This window comes from Muscardinus avellanarius (assembly GCF_963383645.1).
Source record: "Muscardinus avellanarius genome assembly, chromosome: 10".
NCBI lineage: Eukaryota > Metazoa > Chordata > Mammalia > Rodentia > Gliridae > Muscardinus > Muscardinus avellanarius.
In genome coordinates this window covers 111,712,968-111,731,930 of record NC_137796.1, presented here as the reverse complement: position 1 = coordinate 111,731,930, position 18,963 = coordinate 111,712,968, and the positions used below count along the sequence as shown (strand labels likewise).

Here is an 18,963-nt window from a genome sequence, read left to right as displayed (position 1 = left end):
CTCTGTGATTACACTGGGTCCAGGAGGATGATAGACAATACATTGTCATCATACTGTCAGCTGACTGGTGACCTCAGTTCCCTCCACGCTGAGGCTGAGGACTAGGATGAGGACATTTGGCAGCCGCAATTCTGCCAGTCGCAGCACTCTACCCTGGTTGCCGTCTCAGCAGCAGGCGGCTCTGTGGCTGGAGGTCACCCCCAGAGGAGCTCTGAGTGCTTTGTGACTTCCCCGGGCTTGCCCTTAGGGACTTCCCAAAGGGCTATCATGCAAATATCAAAAGGAAAAGAGCCTGGAAAATGGTAGGCTGGGGTCATGGCGTCCCAGGAAACATGGGGCCTGGGAGAGATGGGGCACAAGGAAGGCATGGCTTTGCATTGAGAAGGAAGCAGCAGCTGCAGGTCTGAGCCTCCAGCACAGAATGAAGACACGGGCTGCAGGTGTGGGTGGCATTTAGGACGTGGACTGTCCTCTACACAGACAGGCCTATGGGCGGACCACCTGGACTCCAGCCTCCAGAAAGAGAAAAGCAGTACGCCCTCTGCACCCCTAGGGCCAGGGCTGCCGAGTGCTCCTCTGTCTCCCTTAGATTTTACGGTCTAAATAGCAGTCGGTGCTCAAGATCGCCCATTCATGCCAAGGACAGGGCAGTGGGGGGCTTATATTTTCATCTTCACGATGAAGCCACAGAGCAGCTAATGCTATCTCCATTGGACAGACAGGGAAACCACAGCCCGGCAGTCACTCCGCTGGTGATGGGTACAGCTGAGTGGGGCTCTGAACACTTAGGCTTCAAAGCTGTGTCTTTTCATGATGTCTCCTCACAAGTGCCTGCCTGCTGCTGGCTCACACACTGCTCTCCTGTGAGATGTCACTGCGCAGCTACCCGGGCCTCATCTTTCCAACTTTGTGGCTACAGAACCTTCTGAGGTGTGAAGTCATCACCATGAGTTTGGTCATCTTCCCCTGGAGGGCAAGTTTGTGACTGTAAATAAAGCTACAGAGAACATCGTCAAGCCGGGGCTCCTCTTCTTTCAGACTGCTCTGAGGGCTGAGTTCTCATGGGGCATTAGTGGGCCTGAGGCCAGGATATCTGGGGGTGAAAGGAGAACCAAAGGTGAGCCGCCGCATGCCTGTGTTCTTCCCACCTGTCTCTAGGGGCTTTTGTGTTTTCCTAACAAACCTGAGTGAGCCCATTTTAGAACAGAAGACATCTGCCCTTTCTCAGCTTGCTGCAAATATTTTCTCCAGTTTATTATTTGCTTTAAAAATATCATTACTACAGGTTCATGGCCAGCCTAAGCTGCTAGTGAGGCCCTCTGCAAATTAACGAGATCTTGTTTTAAAATAAAGAATAAAAAATAGGAGCCGAGCGTGGTGGCGCACACTTGTAATCCCAGCATTTGAGAAGCTGAGACGGGAGGATCTGGGTTTGCAGCCAGCCTCAGCTACCTATTGAGGCCCTTTGCAACTCAGGAGACCCTGTTTCAGAATACAGAAGACAGTATAGGGCCATAAAATATAGGGCCAGGGTGTAGCTCGGAGGTAGAATGCTCCTGGGTTCCATCCCCAGTACCGCAAATAAAGTAAAATAAAATAAAATAAAATAAAAAATAGGGCTGAGGGTGTAGCTTGGAGGTAGAATGCCTCTGAGTTCAATCTCTAGGACACCAGACACACACACACACACACACACACACACACACACACACACACACATCATTAGGTCTTTTGGGGCAAATTTTGAGTTTGCACACACTGACATCTGTCAGTTTTTTCCTCTGAGGTATTTTTCTATTGCTTGGACCTTAGGAAATCTGTCTCTGACAAACAGGACAGGGGTGATGAGCTCTAGCCCAGCACTGGGGTCTCAGAGCCTGCCAGTGGAGCTGGACGCAGCTTCTCTGAGCCCCAGGCTCGGTGACAGGTCTAGGGCCCCATTCTGGGGCTCCTTCACCCCTCACCCCTCACCTTGTTCATCTTAGTTCCTCTTCTAGGTTTGTTTATTTATTTATTTATTTGCAGGTCTGGGGATGGAACCCAGGGGCATCCAACCTCCAAGCTATACCACCAGCCTAATTTTTATTCTTTATTTTGAAACTGGGTCTCAAAACAGCTGAGGCTGTCCACAAACCGGGATCCTCTGGTCTCAGCCTCCCGAATGCTGGGATTACAAGCATGCGCCACATGCCCGGCTCTCTTCCGGGTTTAAAATCTCACCCCAGAGCACTAGGGGACAGGCCACGGCACCAGAGACAGATGTCTTGAAATGCCGCTGCGGGTGCACCGTGTCCTTCCTGCCGGGTGCTCACAGCCGCAGAGTCCTACTCCATGGAGCCTCCTGAGCCTCCTGCTGAAACCTCTAATGGGCTGACTGTGTTCTCCTGAACCCCTGCACTTCCGCCTAGCGCCTGTACTTGGTCTTGGCCAGAGGGCTACGCCTAGCCCTGGGTCCTGGGTCCTGGGGTCCCAGCCACTTCCAGGCTCTCCCTAGCTTGGTTCCAAGACATGGCCCTGCTTCACGGGAAGCAACATATCAGCTACAGGCTAGAAGCACACCAGACAGACCACCAAAGCAGCCTGGATCCAACTTCTGTACGAGTTACTGATTCCATGAAGCCATCGGTCAATTGTAGGAGTGTAGACCTTCAAACAGCTAAGAACTGTACCCAGAAGAGACCAGGGGAGAAGGGAAATGTAAAACGAAGCCTGAAAGAATGGATGGAAACTGAAGCTTCATCTTGTTTTTTGGCACTGGGGATCAAAACCAGGACTTAGTGTATGCTAAGCAAGCACTCTATTCTTGAACTAATAGTTCCAGCCTAAACCAAGATTCTTAAACACTGAGCAATCCGTGCTTCATTCAAGGACATGTGTCTTCTGGGACGCAGGGAGAGAGGCTGTTGCTCTTTTTAAAACTAAATTGATCTGGGCGTGGTGGCACATGCTTGTAATCCCTGCGCTTGGGAGGCTGAGACAGGAGGGTCGCACAGGTTTGAAGCCAGCCTCAGCTAGTTACTAAGGATCTCAGCAACTTGGTGAGACCCCGTTTCCAAATAAAATATAAAATAGGTCTGGGAGTGTAGTCCAGAGGTAAAAAGCCTCTGGGTTCCACCCCAGTACCATCAAAAATAAATAAATAAAAATAACTAAATTAAATTTTTTGGTACTGGGGAATGAACCAAGGGCATACTATCTCCAAGCTATGCCTTCAATCCTACTTTATTTTTATTTTGAGACAGGGTCTCGCTAGGTTGATGAAAGTCTAACTACTTGCTGATGCTGTCCTCGAACCTGCGATCCTCCTGTCTCAGCCTCCCAAGCACTAGGGTTACAGGCCTGCACTAGCATGCCTGGCTGAGCTGCTGCTCTTATAAAGCTTATTTTATCCTTCAGAAGCCACTCTTACTGGGGGTTTTGTTCCTTCTCCTACAAACAAAAAGATAATTGTTCCTAACAAGTATTTCTGCAGAGAGATGCAAGTTGGTTTTGCCCCCACGGAACCATCAAAAGTTAGTAGCTGGGGGCTGGAATGCAGACCCCATAAGTGCTTCTCACCAGGTTCTCCTCCATCAGGGGACGCAGGCTCCCTCGGTCCTGGGTTTGGAAAAAGCGGGAAAAGGGAAGTGGTGTGCCAGCCCTCCGTCTCCTTCAGGAGAAAGTTGCCTGTTTGGGTCCACATGTAATTTCTTCGTGTGTAACTGAAGCGTAGGTGATATTTCACCTGTAGAAACAGAGAGAAAGCCAACTGTTCTTCAGTCTGCAGACAAAGGAGCTGATGTCTGAGGCCAGGTGCCAGCGGGAATTGACCATGGCCGGCCCTCAAAATGTCCCAGAGACCTCAAAATGTCAGAGGCTGGAAAGGGGAAGAGGTCTTGCCTGGTGGGGGCAGAGAGCCCTCGGGGCACCTCTGAGGTGTCCAGTCACTCCTCCCTTGCCACCTCACAGCACGAACGCCACCTGTGACAAGCGTCACCGGTAGCCCCCTGTGCGACATGGGCAGAGGGTCAACCACATCACTGTGCGTGCTGGTGTCTCCGTCTCAATGCCATCAGCACAGCACACAGCTTCCATTTCCTCCTCAGATAACTGAAACACATGTTTTGTGTACTGGGGATGGAACCCAGGGCCATTCTACTTCTGAGCTATAATCCCACCCCGTCCTATTTTTTCTATTTATTTGTTTGTCTCTTTTGGAACTGGGGGGCGAACCCAGGGCATGACATTTGCAAGACAAGCACTTTGCTGCTGAGCTACACCCCAGTCCTTATTTTTAATTCTGAAACAGGGTCTCACTAAGTTGCTGAGGCTGGCTGCGAACCTGTGATCTTGGTCCTCCTGTCTCAGCCTCCCAAGCACTAGTATTACAGGCATGTGGCCACCACACCCAGCTTAGCAATACCTTTTTTTGTGTGGTACTGGGAATGAAACTCAGGGACATTCTACCTCCAAGCTTCATCCCCAGCCTTTTTTTTTTTTTTTTTTTGCGGGTCTGGGGATGGAACCCAGAGGCATTTGACCTCTGAGCAACACCCCCTACCCATTTTTTTTATTCTTTATTTTGAAACAGGGTCTCACTGAGTTGTGGAGGGCCTCACTAAGTAGCTGAGGCTATCTGTGAACCACGATCCTCCTCTCTCAGCCTCCCCAATGCTGGGATTACAAGGATGCGTCACCACGCCTGGCTGGCAATACCTTTTATAAAATGGGGGAATGAGAGGGGCCTGAAGCAACTGTCTATGGGTGGGTAGATTTTCAAATTGCTCTGGACTGAGATTAAAATGTCACCAGGTTCCTTTATGTGGGGACCAAGTAGTGGTACTGGACCCAGAGGAGTCTAATGTTTCCTCCTAGGCAGACGGAGGTCTAAGGAAAAGTGTGCAGGAGGACTCAGTCACGGGGACCCAGCGCGGCTGGCCCGCAGCCTTACCGCCAGGGGCAGGGGCTCCTTGCTGTGGTTGAAGGCGTGCTCGAACACCACGGCGGCCAGCACACTGGAGGAGCGGTTGTCATACCGAATATAGTCTTCAAAGGCCTTCTCAGAGGGAAAGCCATGCACTGTGGAAGAGAATCAGACCAGGAGCTGTCCGACCACCCGCCTCGAAGAGCCGGAGGGCGGCAGGCCATTGTAGATAAAAGACTTTTACTTCTTCTTGTGGTGCTGGGAACTAAAGTCAGGGGCATTCCACCCCCAAGCTACATCCCCATTTTAGGTTTTTATTTGAAAACAGGGTGTCACCAAGTTGCTGAGAGCTTCACAAAGTTGCTAGGGTTGGCTTCACTTTGAACCTGTGATCCTCCTGTCTCAGCCTCCCAGGTACTGGGATTACAGGCATGTACTACCACAACCAACCCAAAATGATTTCCTTACCATCTTTTTTTTTTTTTTCCCAGTCCAGGGATAGAACCCAGGGGCATTCTAAGTCCGAGCTACACTCCCTACCCTATTTTCTAATTATTATTATTATTATTTTTTGCTGATCTGGGAATGGAACCCAGGGACATTCGACCTCCGAGCTACAGCCCTGCCCTATTTGTTTTTTATTTTTTATTCTTTATTTTGAAACCGGGTCTCGCTGAGTTTCAGAGGCTGTCCATGAACCGTGATCCTCCAGTCTCAGCCTCCCGAATGCTGGGATTACAAGCGTGCGCCACCACGCCCGCCCGGCTCCCTACCATCCTAATCCTTGACTAAAGCCTCTTTGTAATCACTTGGTGGGAACCAAAGGACATCCTCTACCTGCTGCGACACTGAGCCCATCAAGCCACAGGAGGTACATGTGTACAGGAAGAAGAAAAAGGGACAGCCATCTTATCCTGAAGGGAAAGATCTAGAAAATACAGCCAATGCACATTTCCTGGGCGTTTCCTCAATAAGCTCTTTAGTGTCTTTTTTTAGTACCAACTCCTGTAACGACATGCTAGGAAAGGTCCTTGTACACGCAAACTGCACTTTGCTCTTGTAATTTGCGTGCACGTGTGTGTGCGTGCACGTGCATGTGTGTTGTACTGGGAATGTACCAGAGCCTTGCACATGCTAGGGAAGCACTGCGCGGCCGAGCCGCCTCCCCAGCCCACACCCTCACGATTGGAGGACTGCTCATTACCACCAGGTTCAGCTGCAGACGAGGCCGATGCGGTCACACACGCTACTTTACCATGCCCCTCAGTCCTGGGCAGATGAGCAGCTCAGCCTCTGAGCCCCGTTTTATTGATTGACTGACTGTGGTACTGGGAACTGCATCCAGGGGTTCTACCTCTGAGCTACCCCTCTAGCCCTTTTTAATTTAATTATTTTTTTTTGTGGTCTGGTGATGGAACCCAGGTGCATTTGACCTCCGAGTTACACCCCCTGCCCCATTTTTTTCTTTTTGGTGGTACTGGGGATGGAACCCAGGGGCCTTCTACCTCCGGGCTACACTCTCAGACCTTTTTTTGGAAACAGGGTCTCAAGCCAGCTGAGGCTGGCTTCGAACCTGTGCAATCCTCCTGTCTCAGCCTCCCAAGTGCGGTGATTACAAGCGTGTGCCACCACGCCCAGCTTATTCTTTATTTTGAAATAGGGTCTCATTAAGTTGCAGAAGGCCTCACTGTGTAGCTGAGGCTGTCCACTAACCGCGATCCTCTGGTCCCAGCCTCCCGAATGCTGAGATTATAAGAGTGTGCCACCATGCCTGGCTCCTTTTTATTTTTTATTTTTTATTTTGTGTGTGTGTGTGTGTGTGTGTGTGTGTGTGTGTGCGTGCGCGCTTTTGGTGGTACTAGGGGTGGAACCCAGGGGCTTTTCTACCTCCAGGCTATACTCCCAGACCTATTTTGTACTTTATTTGGAAACAGGGTCTCACTAAGTTGTTGAGAGCCTCACTAAGTAGCTGAGGCTGGCTTCAAACCTGCGCGATCCTCCTGTCTCAGCCTCTCAAGCACGGGGATTACAAGCGTGCGCCACCATGCCCGGCTTCCTTTTTATTTTGAAAAAGGGCCTAAGTTGCTAAGGGTCTCAGCTAAGTTGCTGAGGCTGGCCGTGAACCTGCGATTCTCCTGTCTCAGAGCCCAGCTTCTGAACCCCATTTTATGAGATGCAGACACGGGGGAGTCAGGGATTCAATGTGTGCCGCAGCTGATGAGAGGAGATGCTGAGTGTGGCCAGGGCTCTCTTGGCAGGCTCTTTTCCCAAATCCTGCACAGCCTGAGGAGAGGCCATTCCTACCAAGCAGCCGTCAGGACCCTCCCAAGGCTGCTGGCGCCTCCAGGGTCTCACCTCTCATGTTGATCACCAGGGACCTTCTCACTGCCTCGGTGATGGTCTTGGCGGCTTCACTGTGGGAAGGGACGTAGGCGAGCTCCCAGGCGTCCCCTGGCGGAGGGAAGGTGAAAAACAGCGGCAGCTCCTGGATGGACTGCCCCGGGTAGACTGTGGCATTGGGCACGTTTTCTGACTGGATCTTCAAACGAAGCCAAATCAGGATCCCAGAAAACAGTAGGGGCAGGAAGAGTTCCAGGACCGTCACTAGAACCTTCCGCTTCTGAAAGAGAAATGACCACACGTTGACGGAGTGCTCCTCTGTCCTGAGGGGAGCCCCACGCCGCCTGAGCCGTGGCCACGGCTGCCTTTCCTCCAGGTAAGGACCCACCTGCAGAGTGTAGTTCTTCCAGAGCAGGAGCGCCAGCTGCTGGAGTACTGCCATCCTCACCAGCAGGGGGCTGCCGGTCTGCGCCCGCAGGAGAAGCTTGGGTGCGCAACAGAAAGAGGCCTGGATATCAGGGAAGACCCAAACCCTCCTCTGCTGTACTTTCTACCTTTATGTATTTTATTATTTTATTTTATTTAATGGAACTGGGAATTGAGTCCAGAGGCATTCTACCTCCAAGCTACATTCCCAGCTCTATTTTCTATTCTTTTTTTTTTTTTTTTTTCCCGGTACTGGGGATGGAACCCAGGAGCATTCAACCTCTGAGCTATATCCCCAGCCCTATTTTATTCTTTATTTTGAAACACTGAATTGCAAAGGGCCTCGCTAAGTAGCTGAGGCTGTCAGTGAACCGCTATCCTCAGGCCTCCGTCTCCTGAATGCTGGGATTACAAGCATGTGGCACCACACCCAGCTTATTTTTAATTCTTTATTTTGAAACAGCATCTCACTGAGTTGCAGAGGGCCTCACTAAGTAGCTGAGGCTGGCCAGAACCTGGAACCTCCTGTCGCAGCCTCCCAAGTACTGGGATTACAAGAGTGCACCACCACGCCTGGCTTAACTGTGTTTTTTTTTTATTTATATGTGGAACATATTGAAAATGGTATACATTTAGTCTGTGCTTGATGCCCTCTCCAACACCCCCATTCCCTTCCCCCCCTCCCAACAATGAGTGTCCATGCTATATTATATGTGGAACATATTGAAAATGGTATACATTTAGACAGTGCTTGGTGCCCTCTCCAACACACCCCATTCCCTTTCTCCCTCCCAACAATGAGTGTCCACGCTACCTTCATACTTTTACGCATATTCGGATGTAGCTCCTCCATTAATCAACCTCAGCCTTCTTCCTCTCCTTAACCTTTTTTTTTTTTTTGGTGGTACTGGGGTTCCTGGAAGCCCTTCTACCTCCGGGCTACACTCCCAGACCTATTTTATATTTTTTATTTATTTGGAAACAGGGTTTCTTAAGCCAGCGCGGCTGACTACGAACCTGCGTGATCCTCCTGTCTCCGCCTCCCAAGCGGGGGATTACAAGCGTGCGCCACCACGCCCGGCTAACCATTTTTTTTTAATGCCACCTTAACTCCAAACACCTGCAGAGGGAAAGGTCCCAGGCCGTCCTGACTCCCAGCCCTCTGCTCTGTCTGTCTGAGGACTGTGCTTCTGGGAGGCCGCCTGTCTTAGCGATGTGCTCCTCCGCGCACCGCTGCTGCCTTCAGGCTCACCCTCCACCAACACTAGCTAACCCTTTATGTCCCATCCGCCTTACAGGGGACAGCCACAGAAACCTGTGAAATGTCACAGGACACCGACAAAATCAGTCAATTTAAGACCCCCCCCCCCCCCCCGTACTGGGGATGGAACCCAGGGGCATTCTGCCTCTGAGCTACACCCCTCCCCCTATTTTTTATTCTTTTTTATTTTTTTGTAGGTCTGGGGACGGAACCCACGGGCATTCGACCTCTGAGCTACACCCCCTGCCCTATTTTTTATTCTTTATTTTGAAACCGGGTCTGAGTTGCAGAGGGCCTCACTAAGTAGCTAAGGCTGTCCGCAAACCGCGATCCTCCCGTCTCAGCTTCTCCAATGCTGGGATTACAAGTGTGCGCCACCACGCCCAGCTCTTATTTTTTATTTTGAAACAAGGCCTCACTGAGTTGCAAAGGACTTTACTAAATAGTTGAAGCTGTCTGTAAACCTTGATCCTTGGGTTACAAGCGTGCGCCACCATGCCGGGCTTTCAGTTTAAATTTCTACAGGTGTCCTATCTATAGGACGATGAAATATGATGGGTTAGTAAGTGAATATTGACTCTCTCCTGACTTGGGTCTAAGGACTGTTTTTTCCTGTTGTTATTATTAGCATTAGAATTTTTTGTGTGTGGTGGTACTGGGGGTGGAACCAAGGGGCATTTCACCTCTGAGCTATGAACTACACCCACACACCTATTTTATTTTTGTGACACTGGGGATTGAACTCAGAGGTATTCTTTCTCCAAGCTAGATCCCCAGGACCATTTTATTTTTATTTTGAAACAGGGTCCCACTAGGTTGAGAGTCTCTCTATTTGCTGAAACTGTCCTCAAACCTGTGATCTTCTTGTCTCAGCCTCCCAAGTACTAGGATTACAAGCTTGCACTACCATGCTTGGCAAATATTAGAATCTGAACTTCCATGACAGAAGAGCAGCCATCTTATCTCTACTGGGTGTCTAAAGAAAATGTAACCCACGTTACCTATAAATATATTAAAATCTGGCATAAGCCAGGCGTGGTGCTGCACGCTCGTAACCCAGCATTCGGGAAGCCAAGACAGGGGGATTGTACAGGTTCAAAGCCAGCCTCAGCTACTTAGTGAGCCCTTTGCAACTCAGTGAGACCCTGTTTTAAAATATAAAGAATAAGAATAGGGCTAGGGGGTGTCGCTTGGAGGTAGAATGCCCCTGGGTTCCATCCCCAGTACCACAAATAATAAATAAATAAATAAATAAATAGCTGGCACATAAAACTGGAGAAAAAGTCTGCTGAGAGATTATCAAACACAAGTGAGAGGGCTGGGGGTATAGCTCAGTGGCAGAACACTTGCCTAGCATGTGTGAAGTAGTGGATTTAATGCCTAGAATCAAGAGGAAAAATAATTAAGCCAGGCATGGTGGCTCACGCTTGCTATCCCAGCATTTGGGAGGCTGAGACAGGAGGATTACGGCTCGCTGACAGCCTCAACTACTTGGGGTTTGCAGACTGAGCTACTTAGTGAGGCCCTTTACAGCTCAGTGAGACCCTGTTTCAAAATAAAGAATAAAAATTAGGGCTGGGAATATTAACTTAGAGGTAGATTGCCAGGTGTGGTGGTACATGCTTGTAATCCCAGCATTTGGGAGGCTGAGACAGGAGGATCACGGTTCTCAGACAGCCTCAGCTACTTAGTGAGGCCCTTTACAACTCAGTGAGACCCTTTTTCAAAATAAAGCATAAAAAAATAGGGCTGGGGGTGTAGCTCAGAGGTAGAATGCTCCTGGGTTCCATCCCCAGTACTGCAAAAAATAAAATAAAATAAAAATAAAAACAAAAGTTCACAAGTAACAAGAGAAACAAGTGCTTAGATTTATAAAGGTGATCCTCAATTTAGATGAACCTATTTATGAAATTTCAAATATAAGAAACACTAAACCCAAGGTTCGTTAAATGCTAACCTGCTGGAGAAGAAGGTGGTCTGAACTAGCCACGATCAGAGGGCCAGCTCCAAAAGCCGAGGGCCTGGGAGCCCAGATGTGCAGACCAGGCCAGGGAGGGCAGGAGAGGGAGCTGGAGGGACTCCTGGTCCCTGCCCAGTAGGCAGACAGTGGGGCGGTACCCAGCTCAGCATCCTCCACGTGGAGAACAGCCCCTCCCCTGCCCATGGAGGGGAGTTTCAAGCTCAGTTCATTAGCTCTGTGTTCTTGGCTAAAACTAATAACCAAACACCATCCTTTAGTTGAGTCAAAGCAGTAGAGACAAAGGCAATTAGTGAATCACTCATTAAAGAGCAGGAGCTAACACTGCTGCCAGCATGAGCCCCTGGAGACCCAGGGGTGCAGGGAGAAGAGTTATTTGTTTTTTAAAAAGGACCTGTTCTTGCCGGGCGTGGTGGCGCACACTTGTAATCCCCGCGCTTGGGAGGCGGAAACAGGAGGATCGCACAGGCTCGAAGTCAGCCGTGCTGGCTTAAGAGACCCTGTTTCCAAATTTTAAAAATATAAAATAGGTCTGGGTGTGTAGCCCGGAGAAGGCCCCTGGGTTGCACCCCCAGTACCACAAAAAAAATAAATAAATAAAAATAAAAGAAGGACCTGTTTTGAGCCAGGCGTGGTGGCGCATACTTGTAATCCCAGCATTTGGGAGACTGAGACAGGAGGATCACGGTTCCGGACAGCCTCGGCTACTTAGTGAGGCCCTTTGCAACTCAAAATAAAGAATGAAAAATAGGGCTGGGTGGGGGTGTAGCTCAGAGGTAGAATGCCCCTGGATTCCATCCCCAGTAAAACACACACACACACACACACACACACACACACACACACACACACACGGACCAGGGACCAGTTTTATTTTGGCTTCATTCAATTGAAAATCATTTTCACCAAGGCTCTTTCTTTTTTGTGGTACTTGGGTGTTCTACCTCTGAACTATACCCCTAGCCACTTTTATTTTTTTGTTTTGAAACACGGTGGCTAAGTTGCTGAGGCTGGCATTGAACCTGCAATCGTCCTGTTTCAGCCTTTTAAGTACTGAGATTACAGGTTTGTGCCACCTTGTCCAGCTTAAGGTTCCTTTTTATACTAAAAGTATCACCTTATAAAAATCTATGGCTGTTGAGCCGGGCATGGTGGTGCACGCTTGTAATCCCCGCGTTTGGGAGGCTGAGACAGGAGGATCGCACAGGTTCGAAGCCAGCCTCAGCTACTTAGTGAGGCTCTCAGCAACTTAGTGAGACCCTGTTTCCAAATAAAATTTAAAATAGGCCTAGAAGTATGGCCTGGAGGTAGAAAGCCCCTGGGTTCCACCTCCAGCACCACACACACACACACACACACACACACACACACACACGCACGCACAAATCTATGGCTTTTGATACCTGTCTAATGCTCTTCAGAATTTATGTTCTCAAGGGGGATAAATAAGTTATTTACACTTAGGTTCAATTCCCAGTACCAAATGAATAAATAAGAGCTAAAAAGAGAAGTTGTTTACAAGTTAAAATATGACTCTGTGTGTGTGTTACTGGGGATTGAATTCAGAGATGTCCCACCTCTTTTTTTTTTTTTTAACAGTACTGGAGATTGAACCCAGGGGCATTCTACCTCTGAGCTACATCCCCAGCCTTATTTTTTTTACTCCTTGCCCACCTCTTTTTTTTTTTTTTTTTTTTTTGGTGGTATTGGGGGTGGAACCGAGGCTTTCTACCTCTGGGCTATACTCCCAGACCTATTTTATACTTTATTTGGAAACAGGGTCTCACTAAGTTGCTGAGAGCCTCACTAAGTAGCTGAGGCTGGCTTCGAACCTATGCGATCCTCCTGTCTCAGCCTCCCAAGAGCTGGGATTACAAGCGTGCGCCACCACGCCCAGCTTATTTTTTATTTTAAAGCATGATCTTGCTAAGCTGCTGAAGCTGGCCTCAAACCTACGATCCTATGATCTCAGCCTACCAAGTCCTGGGGTTACAGCATGTGCCACCGCTCCCAGGCCAAGTCCTTTTTCTATTTTAAGGAAGGCTTGCTAAATTCATCAGGCTGGCCTCCAACCTGTGACCTCCTCCCTCAGCCTGCTGAGTAGCTGGAGTCACAGGCCTGCACCCCGGCTTGTTAGCCATGCCTGGCAATGGCTTCCTTTACTAGAAAAGTCTGGCCACGAAATGAAATATCCCCATGCTTGCTCCTGTTCCCCTCCAGGCCCCGGCAGCGAGGGAAGTATGCCCTCCCTCCCACTCAGGCCACAGACGCTTCTCCAGAACTGACCTGAGTTCCCGCAGAGGCTGGCCGCAGGTCTTCCTTAGGGCTACCGCGGAACTGGCTGAGCAGGGGCAGCGCTGTGCAGAGGGCTCTGGGGTGGGGCCAGCGAGCCTCTGGAGTGCAGCAGGGCGGCCCTGGGGTGCGGGAGCGCTGAGGCCTCGTGGGACATCAGGAAGGACCCGGGGCTCATGGGCATGACTCTCTGGCACCTTTGGGCAGATTGAAGGCTTGAGCATAATTTGGAAAATAATCATAACAGAGGATTGTTTGTATGTTACCTGAAACAGAGCAGATCTGATTACAAAGGACTAGGGACTTAGAGTACAAGCCTGGGGTGGCACTTGGTTCCCTCCCTGTTGGTGAGGACTGAAGCCCTGCCTTCCATATATATGTATACTGGCGGTCCTGGGGATGGAACCCTGGGGCATTCTACCTCTGAGAGATACTCCCAGCCAAAATTTTTTAAATTCTTTTTATTTTTGAAGCAGGTGTTCACTGAGTTGCGAAGGGCCTCACTAAGTAGCTGAGGCTGTCCCTGAACTGCAATCCTGTTTCAGCCTCCCGAATGCCGGGATTACAAGTGCGTGCTGCCATGCCTGCTTGTCTTCCATACTTTTATACTCAGCAGCACTCTCTTTCGATGGCCTCCGGATGCAGCTCTGGCTCCTGGTATCACCCATGATGGATGAAGCCGGGAGGAAGTAACTGGCCCCAGATCACACCAGCAGCCAGCTGCAGGGCCAGGGCACGAACCTCGGCCTGCTTTAACCTCCAAGCCTGTGCTCTTAGCCACTACGCTCCTCCGTCCTACAGACAGCAAACAGCCTTTGACATTTTTATATATTGCATTAATGTGACATTAGAGATCGGGGGGGGGGGGGGGGAGTCAGGCATGGTGACACACGCCTGTAATCCCAGCACTTGGGAGGCTGAGATAGGAGGATTAATGGTTTGAGGCCAGCCTCAGCCATTTAGTAAGACCTTGTTTCTAAACAAAAAATAAAGGCCGGGTGTGGGTGCGTGCTTGTAATCCCAGCATTTTGGAGGTGGAGGAGGAGACTGGAGGATCGAGGTTCAAGGACAGCCTCAGCTACTTAGCAAGGCACTTCGCAACTCAGTAAGACACTGTTTCAAAAATACAAGGACTAAAAAATAAATACAAGGACTAAAAAATAAATAGGGCTGGGGGTGCAGCTCAGAGGTACAATGCCCCTAGGTTCCATCCCCAGTACTGCAAACCAAACAAACGAAAACCAACAACAACAATAAGAAAAACAGGCTGGGGAATAGCTCAGAGGTTCAGAGGTAGAAAGCCCCTGGGTTCCGTCCTCGGTATATATAAAAAGTCCCTTCAGCCCTATTACTTCTACAGAGATTTTATTTGCTCCTGTGCCCCAGTAATACCCTGGCTGTTTATCTACAATTTCAGTGAACGCTATATTTGCATCTGTTCCGTCCAAGCCAAGGAATTTAAAAGAGGAGATCCCGGAATTACAAAATCTGGAAAGCTCTCTGGTTATGAAAGCCAGTGTACACGAGGGAAGGAAGCCGAAGTTCCTTAGAGCACTCCACGCTGCGGTAGCACAGAGAGTCCCCAGAAGGGCGCTGGCCGAGATCCAGGGCCCACAAGGTTCCCCAGGCACAGGCGGGGCCACAGAGCACTGCCTCTGCCCCACAGGAGCAGCACCCCAGGCTTCCCACTGAGAGGCTCTCCCTGCCCCTCCAGGCTGCCCACTCCCAAGCTTGTTTGCTGACTGTTAATATATTAAGCATTACACAAGTGCTGAGGAGTTCAGTGTTTGCTTTTTAGGTGGGCAATCCAATGCGCGGAGCCAGAGCACACAGTGCGGCTGCTAATTTCTGATAACTGTCTTGGAGGCAGGGAGGGTTCGCCTCGAAATGGTCTTTCCCACAACTCTTCTTAGCCTAAGAGCTATGTATGGGTCTTGCCTGTTCTTGAGCACCCCTGGGTGCCCCTGTTCATAGCGAGCTGGAGGAATCCCAAACACCTCCACTTCGTGTGTGTGTGTGTGTGTGTGTGTGTGTGTGTGTGTGTGTGTTCCATTATAGGCTTTCTTCTCCTTCTTGTTACTCTTTTTCCTCTCCCCTCCTCTTTTCTTTCCTTTCTTTCTTTTTCTTTTTGTGGTGCTAAGGATGAAATCCAGAGCCTCGTGCATGCTATGTGAACGTTACCACAAAGCTGCACCCCCAGCCCTATCATATCATTTACATGCCCCCATTCAATATCAGGTTTTTGGTGTTTTTTTTTCCTGGTAGTCTAGGGATTGAATCCAGGGACATTCTACCTTTGACCAGCATCCTCCGCCCCTCCCCCCCTTTTTTTTGCGGTACTGGGGATGGAACCAGGGGCATTCTACCTCTGAGTGACATTCCCAGCCCTAATTTTTTTTTTTATTCTTTATTTTTGAAGCAGGGTCTCACTGAGTTGCAAGAGGCCTCACTAAGTAGCTGAGGCTGTCCACGAACCACGGTCCTCTGGTCTCTGCCTGTCAACTGCTGGGATTACAAGTGTGCGCCACCACGCCGAGCACCACCAGCCCTATATATTATTCATTTTTGAAACAAGGCCTCACTAGGTTGCTGAGTTTTGCCATCCTGTCTCAACCTACCAAGAACTAGAATTACAGGTGTGTGCCGCCATGCCCAGCTCAAAAAAAATTTTTTTTTCTTGTAGTACTAGGGATTGAATCTAGGAGCATTCTACTTCTGAGCTTTAGCCCTTTTTATTTATTTATTTAGCGGGTTTGAGGATGGAACCCAGGGGTATTCGACCTCTGAGCTACACCCCCTGCCCTATTGTTTATTCTTTATTTTGAAACAGGGTCTCACTAAGTTGCGGAGGCTTCACTAAGTAGCTGAGGTTGTCCGCGAAACATGATCCTCAGGTCTCAGCCTCCTGAATGCTGGGATTACAAGCGTGCGCCACCACACCCAGCTTTATTTTTTGCTTTGAAATAGGTTTGTTAGGTTGCTTAGAATCTAAGTTGCTAAGGCTGGCCTTAAACCTGTGATCCTCCTGTCTCAGTCTCCCAAATAATTGAAATTATAGGCATGTGCCGCCATGCCTGGTTCAAAAGAAGCTTTTAATGTCTGCATGGTTTTTTTTTTTTTGGGGGGGGGTGGGTCTAGGGATGAAACCCAAGGGCATTTGATCTCCAAGCTACAGCCCCTGACCTATTTTTTATTCTTTGTTTTGAAACAGGGTCTCACTGAGTTGCAGAGGGCCTCACTAAGTAGCTGAGGCTGTGAACCGCGATCCTCAGGTCTCAGCCTCCCAAATGCTGGGATTACAAGTGTGTGCCACCACACCCAGCTGCTGTTTTAATTTTTGAGACAGGGTCTCGCTACATTGCCCAGGCTGCAATGAGCTTGTGATCTTCCTGCTTCAGCCTCCCGAGTAGCTGGGAATACAGGTGTGTACATCACCACACCTGGCTAATGTCTGTGTATTGTTGAGCGGTGCCGATGCTTTGAGAAGCTGGGGTTGGGGTGGCTTCAGACCAGTGAGCAGAGCGCATGGGACGGGGCCGGGCCTGCCATACCCCAGCTCCGGTGCACCGCCTTCCGCGGCAGTCTGTCTGCACTAGTCTTGAGGGAAGAAGGAGCCTCCATAAAGCCACGTCCCAAACTCCCAAAGTTGCCAGAGAGAGCTGACGACCACAGCTCGCTCACTTTACCACGGGTGCGCAGCACAGAGCTGCCCTTGTGGCTGGCACTGGCCACCCCCGGCACTTTCTCTCCAGGGTGAGGCGCTACCTCACCCGGCTGGGAGTGCTTTGAGGAAAGTTCTTCATTACCCATGTGTGGGATCCACAACAGCCAGCCAGCTCCAAGCTCTGCATGTGGAAGAAAGCCTGGCAGGTCCTTAAGTAAGCTTGCTAGTAGGATCTGTGGCCTTTTAGGATACACCAGACAAAAGCCATTTGTTCACTCAACAAACACTTGCCAAGTGCTTACCGTGTGATGGGCGCTTGTGCAAGGTGCTGGGGATTTGCTAATGAAAACGGCAGTTTTCTCCATTGAAACAGCTCGCGGTCTGTGACCGGAACCGCTGTAAATGAAGCCAGAGCGGTACAGGGTTCCGAGGAGACAGGGAGGCCCCTGTGCATGCGTGTCTTACAGCAAGGGAGACCGAGAAGACCAGGGGTTTGGTCTCCAGTTACTCATCAGTTGGAGAGGGGAGGGCAGTAAGGGATCATGGAGAAGCAAAAGGAATCGTGTGGGAAAACAGCAGGTTGCCGGGCGGGAAAGCCGGACAGACACAGGGCCCGGCCGGAGGGGAGGAGCCTGGAAGGGAGCTGAGCCCCTTCACCTCACCCAGCGGGCGCCGCGGGTGTTACCCAAGAAGGGCGTGGGGTGCGCTCCACTGCGGAGCAGTTGGCTTAGAGGGCGTGTGGTTTTCTTTAATCTTTTACCCAGTACGTGATCTTTCAGTGATGGTGGTAATGGGGTACACACAACAAGTATTTGCTCCAAAGAGTCTGCAGATAAAATGCTCAACCACCAATAAATATTGTTTCAAGAGGATGTGATGCCGGGCATGGTGGTGCACACTTGAAATCCCAGCATGTGGGAGGCAAGGATCGCGGTTCAAGGCCAGCTTCAGGTACTTAGTGAGGCTCTTGGCAACTCAAAATAAAAATAAAAATAGGGCTGGGGGTGTAGGTCGGAGGTTGAAAACCCCTGCGTTCCATCCTCAGTATTGGAAAACAAAAACCAAACAAAAAAAGGGGGTGTGGTGATGAAAAGGACAGGCCCATTGTCTAGAGTATGGTGCTGTCTTGAGCCCTGTCCCTGCGCCCCAAGTGGAGTGAGCAAGAAGGGAGTGACAGTGACGGACGAAGGGAAATTTTACTTGTATTTTTCTTTAAAACTGAGAATATTGCCTTTACTATTTTTGTATGTGTGGTACTGGGGATGGAATCCAGGGGCATTCTACCTCTGAACTACACCCCCAGCCCTATTTTAGTCTTTATTTTGAAACAGGGTTTCACTAAGTTGCGAAGGGCCTCACTAAGCAGTTGAGGCTGGCCACAAACTGCGGATCCTCCTGTCTCAGCCTCCCAAGTACTGGGATGACAAGCGTGCGCCATCGTGCCCAGCCTTTACTAACATTTAGTATGGGGTGGACTCTGATGCTTTTGCTAGCCTGTGTAGCAGCAGCCACTGTATCCTGCCAGGAGGGCCGGTGATGCGGGGTGACGGTGGGCCCTCGCCGTGAGTTTACTTGAGCATCCCAGGCACGTTGGTGCTGACATGCTTCCGCATATCATGGTTGTGACTGACTTTATTTCATCTACCTTTTGTGGCACTGGTAGTACTGGGCACTGCACCCAGGGACGTTCTATATCCAAGCGACACCGCCCAGCCCTACCCTTATTTTTTGTTTTGCAATAGGGTCTCACTAGGTTGCTGAGAGTCTTGAAACATTGTCGAGGCTGTCCTCCAGCTTGGGATCCTCCTCAGCCTCCCAAGAACTGGCACTGCAAGTGAGCACTATCATGCCCAGCTGTGGTTAATATTTAAAACAACAACAACAACAACAACAAAGACAGAAGTGGTGGCCCTATTTCAAAATAAAACATAAGCTGGGTGTGGTGGTGCACCTTGTAATCCCAATACTTGGGAGGTTGTAACAGAAGGATCATAGGTTTGAGGAAAGCCCAGCAAGTAGTGAGACTCTCATTGATCTAGTAACACCCTGTTTCAAAAAAAAAAAAAAAAAGTAGGGCAGGGGGTATAGCTCAGAAGGGC

The 18,963-nt window shown here is 49.8% G+C and overlaps 1 protein-coding gene across 1 annotated transcript in view; it reads right to left on the bottom strand.

The window, feature by feature from the left end:
* Positions 1-7,685, bottom strand: part of LOC308267524 (phospholipid-transporting ATPase ABCA3) — a gene marked incomplete at both ends in the record, with an annotated part of 51,603 nt that extends 43,918 nt beyond the window's left edge. The window contains 4 exons of the mRNA XM_080702305.1: positions 3,559-3,724; positions 4,931-5,058; positions 7,259-7,523; positions 7,632-7,685. Coding sequence (XP_080558431.1) covers positions 3,559-3,724; positions 4,931-5,058; positions 7,259-7,523; positions 7,632-7,685 — 613 coding nt within the window. The remainder of the gene's footprint in view (positions 1-3,558; positions 3,725-4,930; positions 5,059-7,258; positions 7,524-7,631) is intronic.
* Between the last annotated feature and the right edge of the window lie 11,278 nt (positions 7,686-18,963).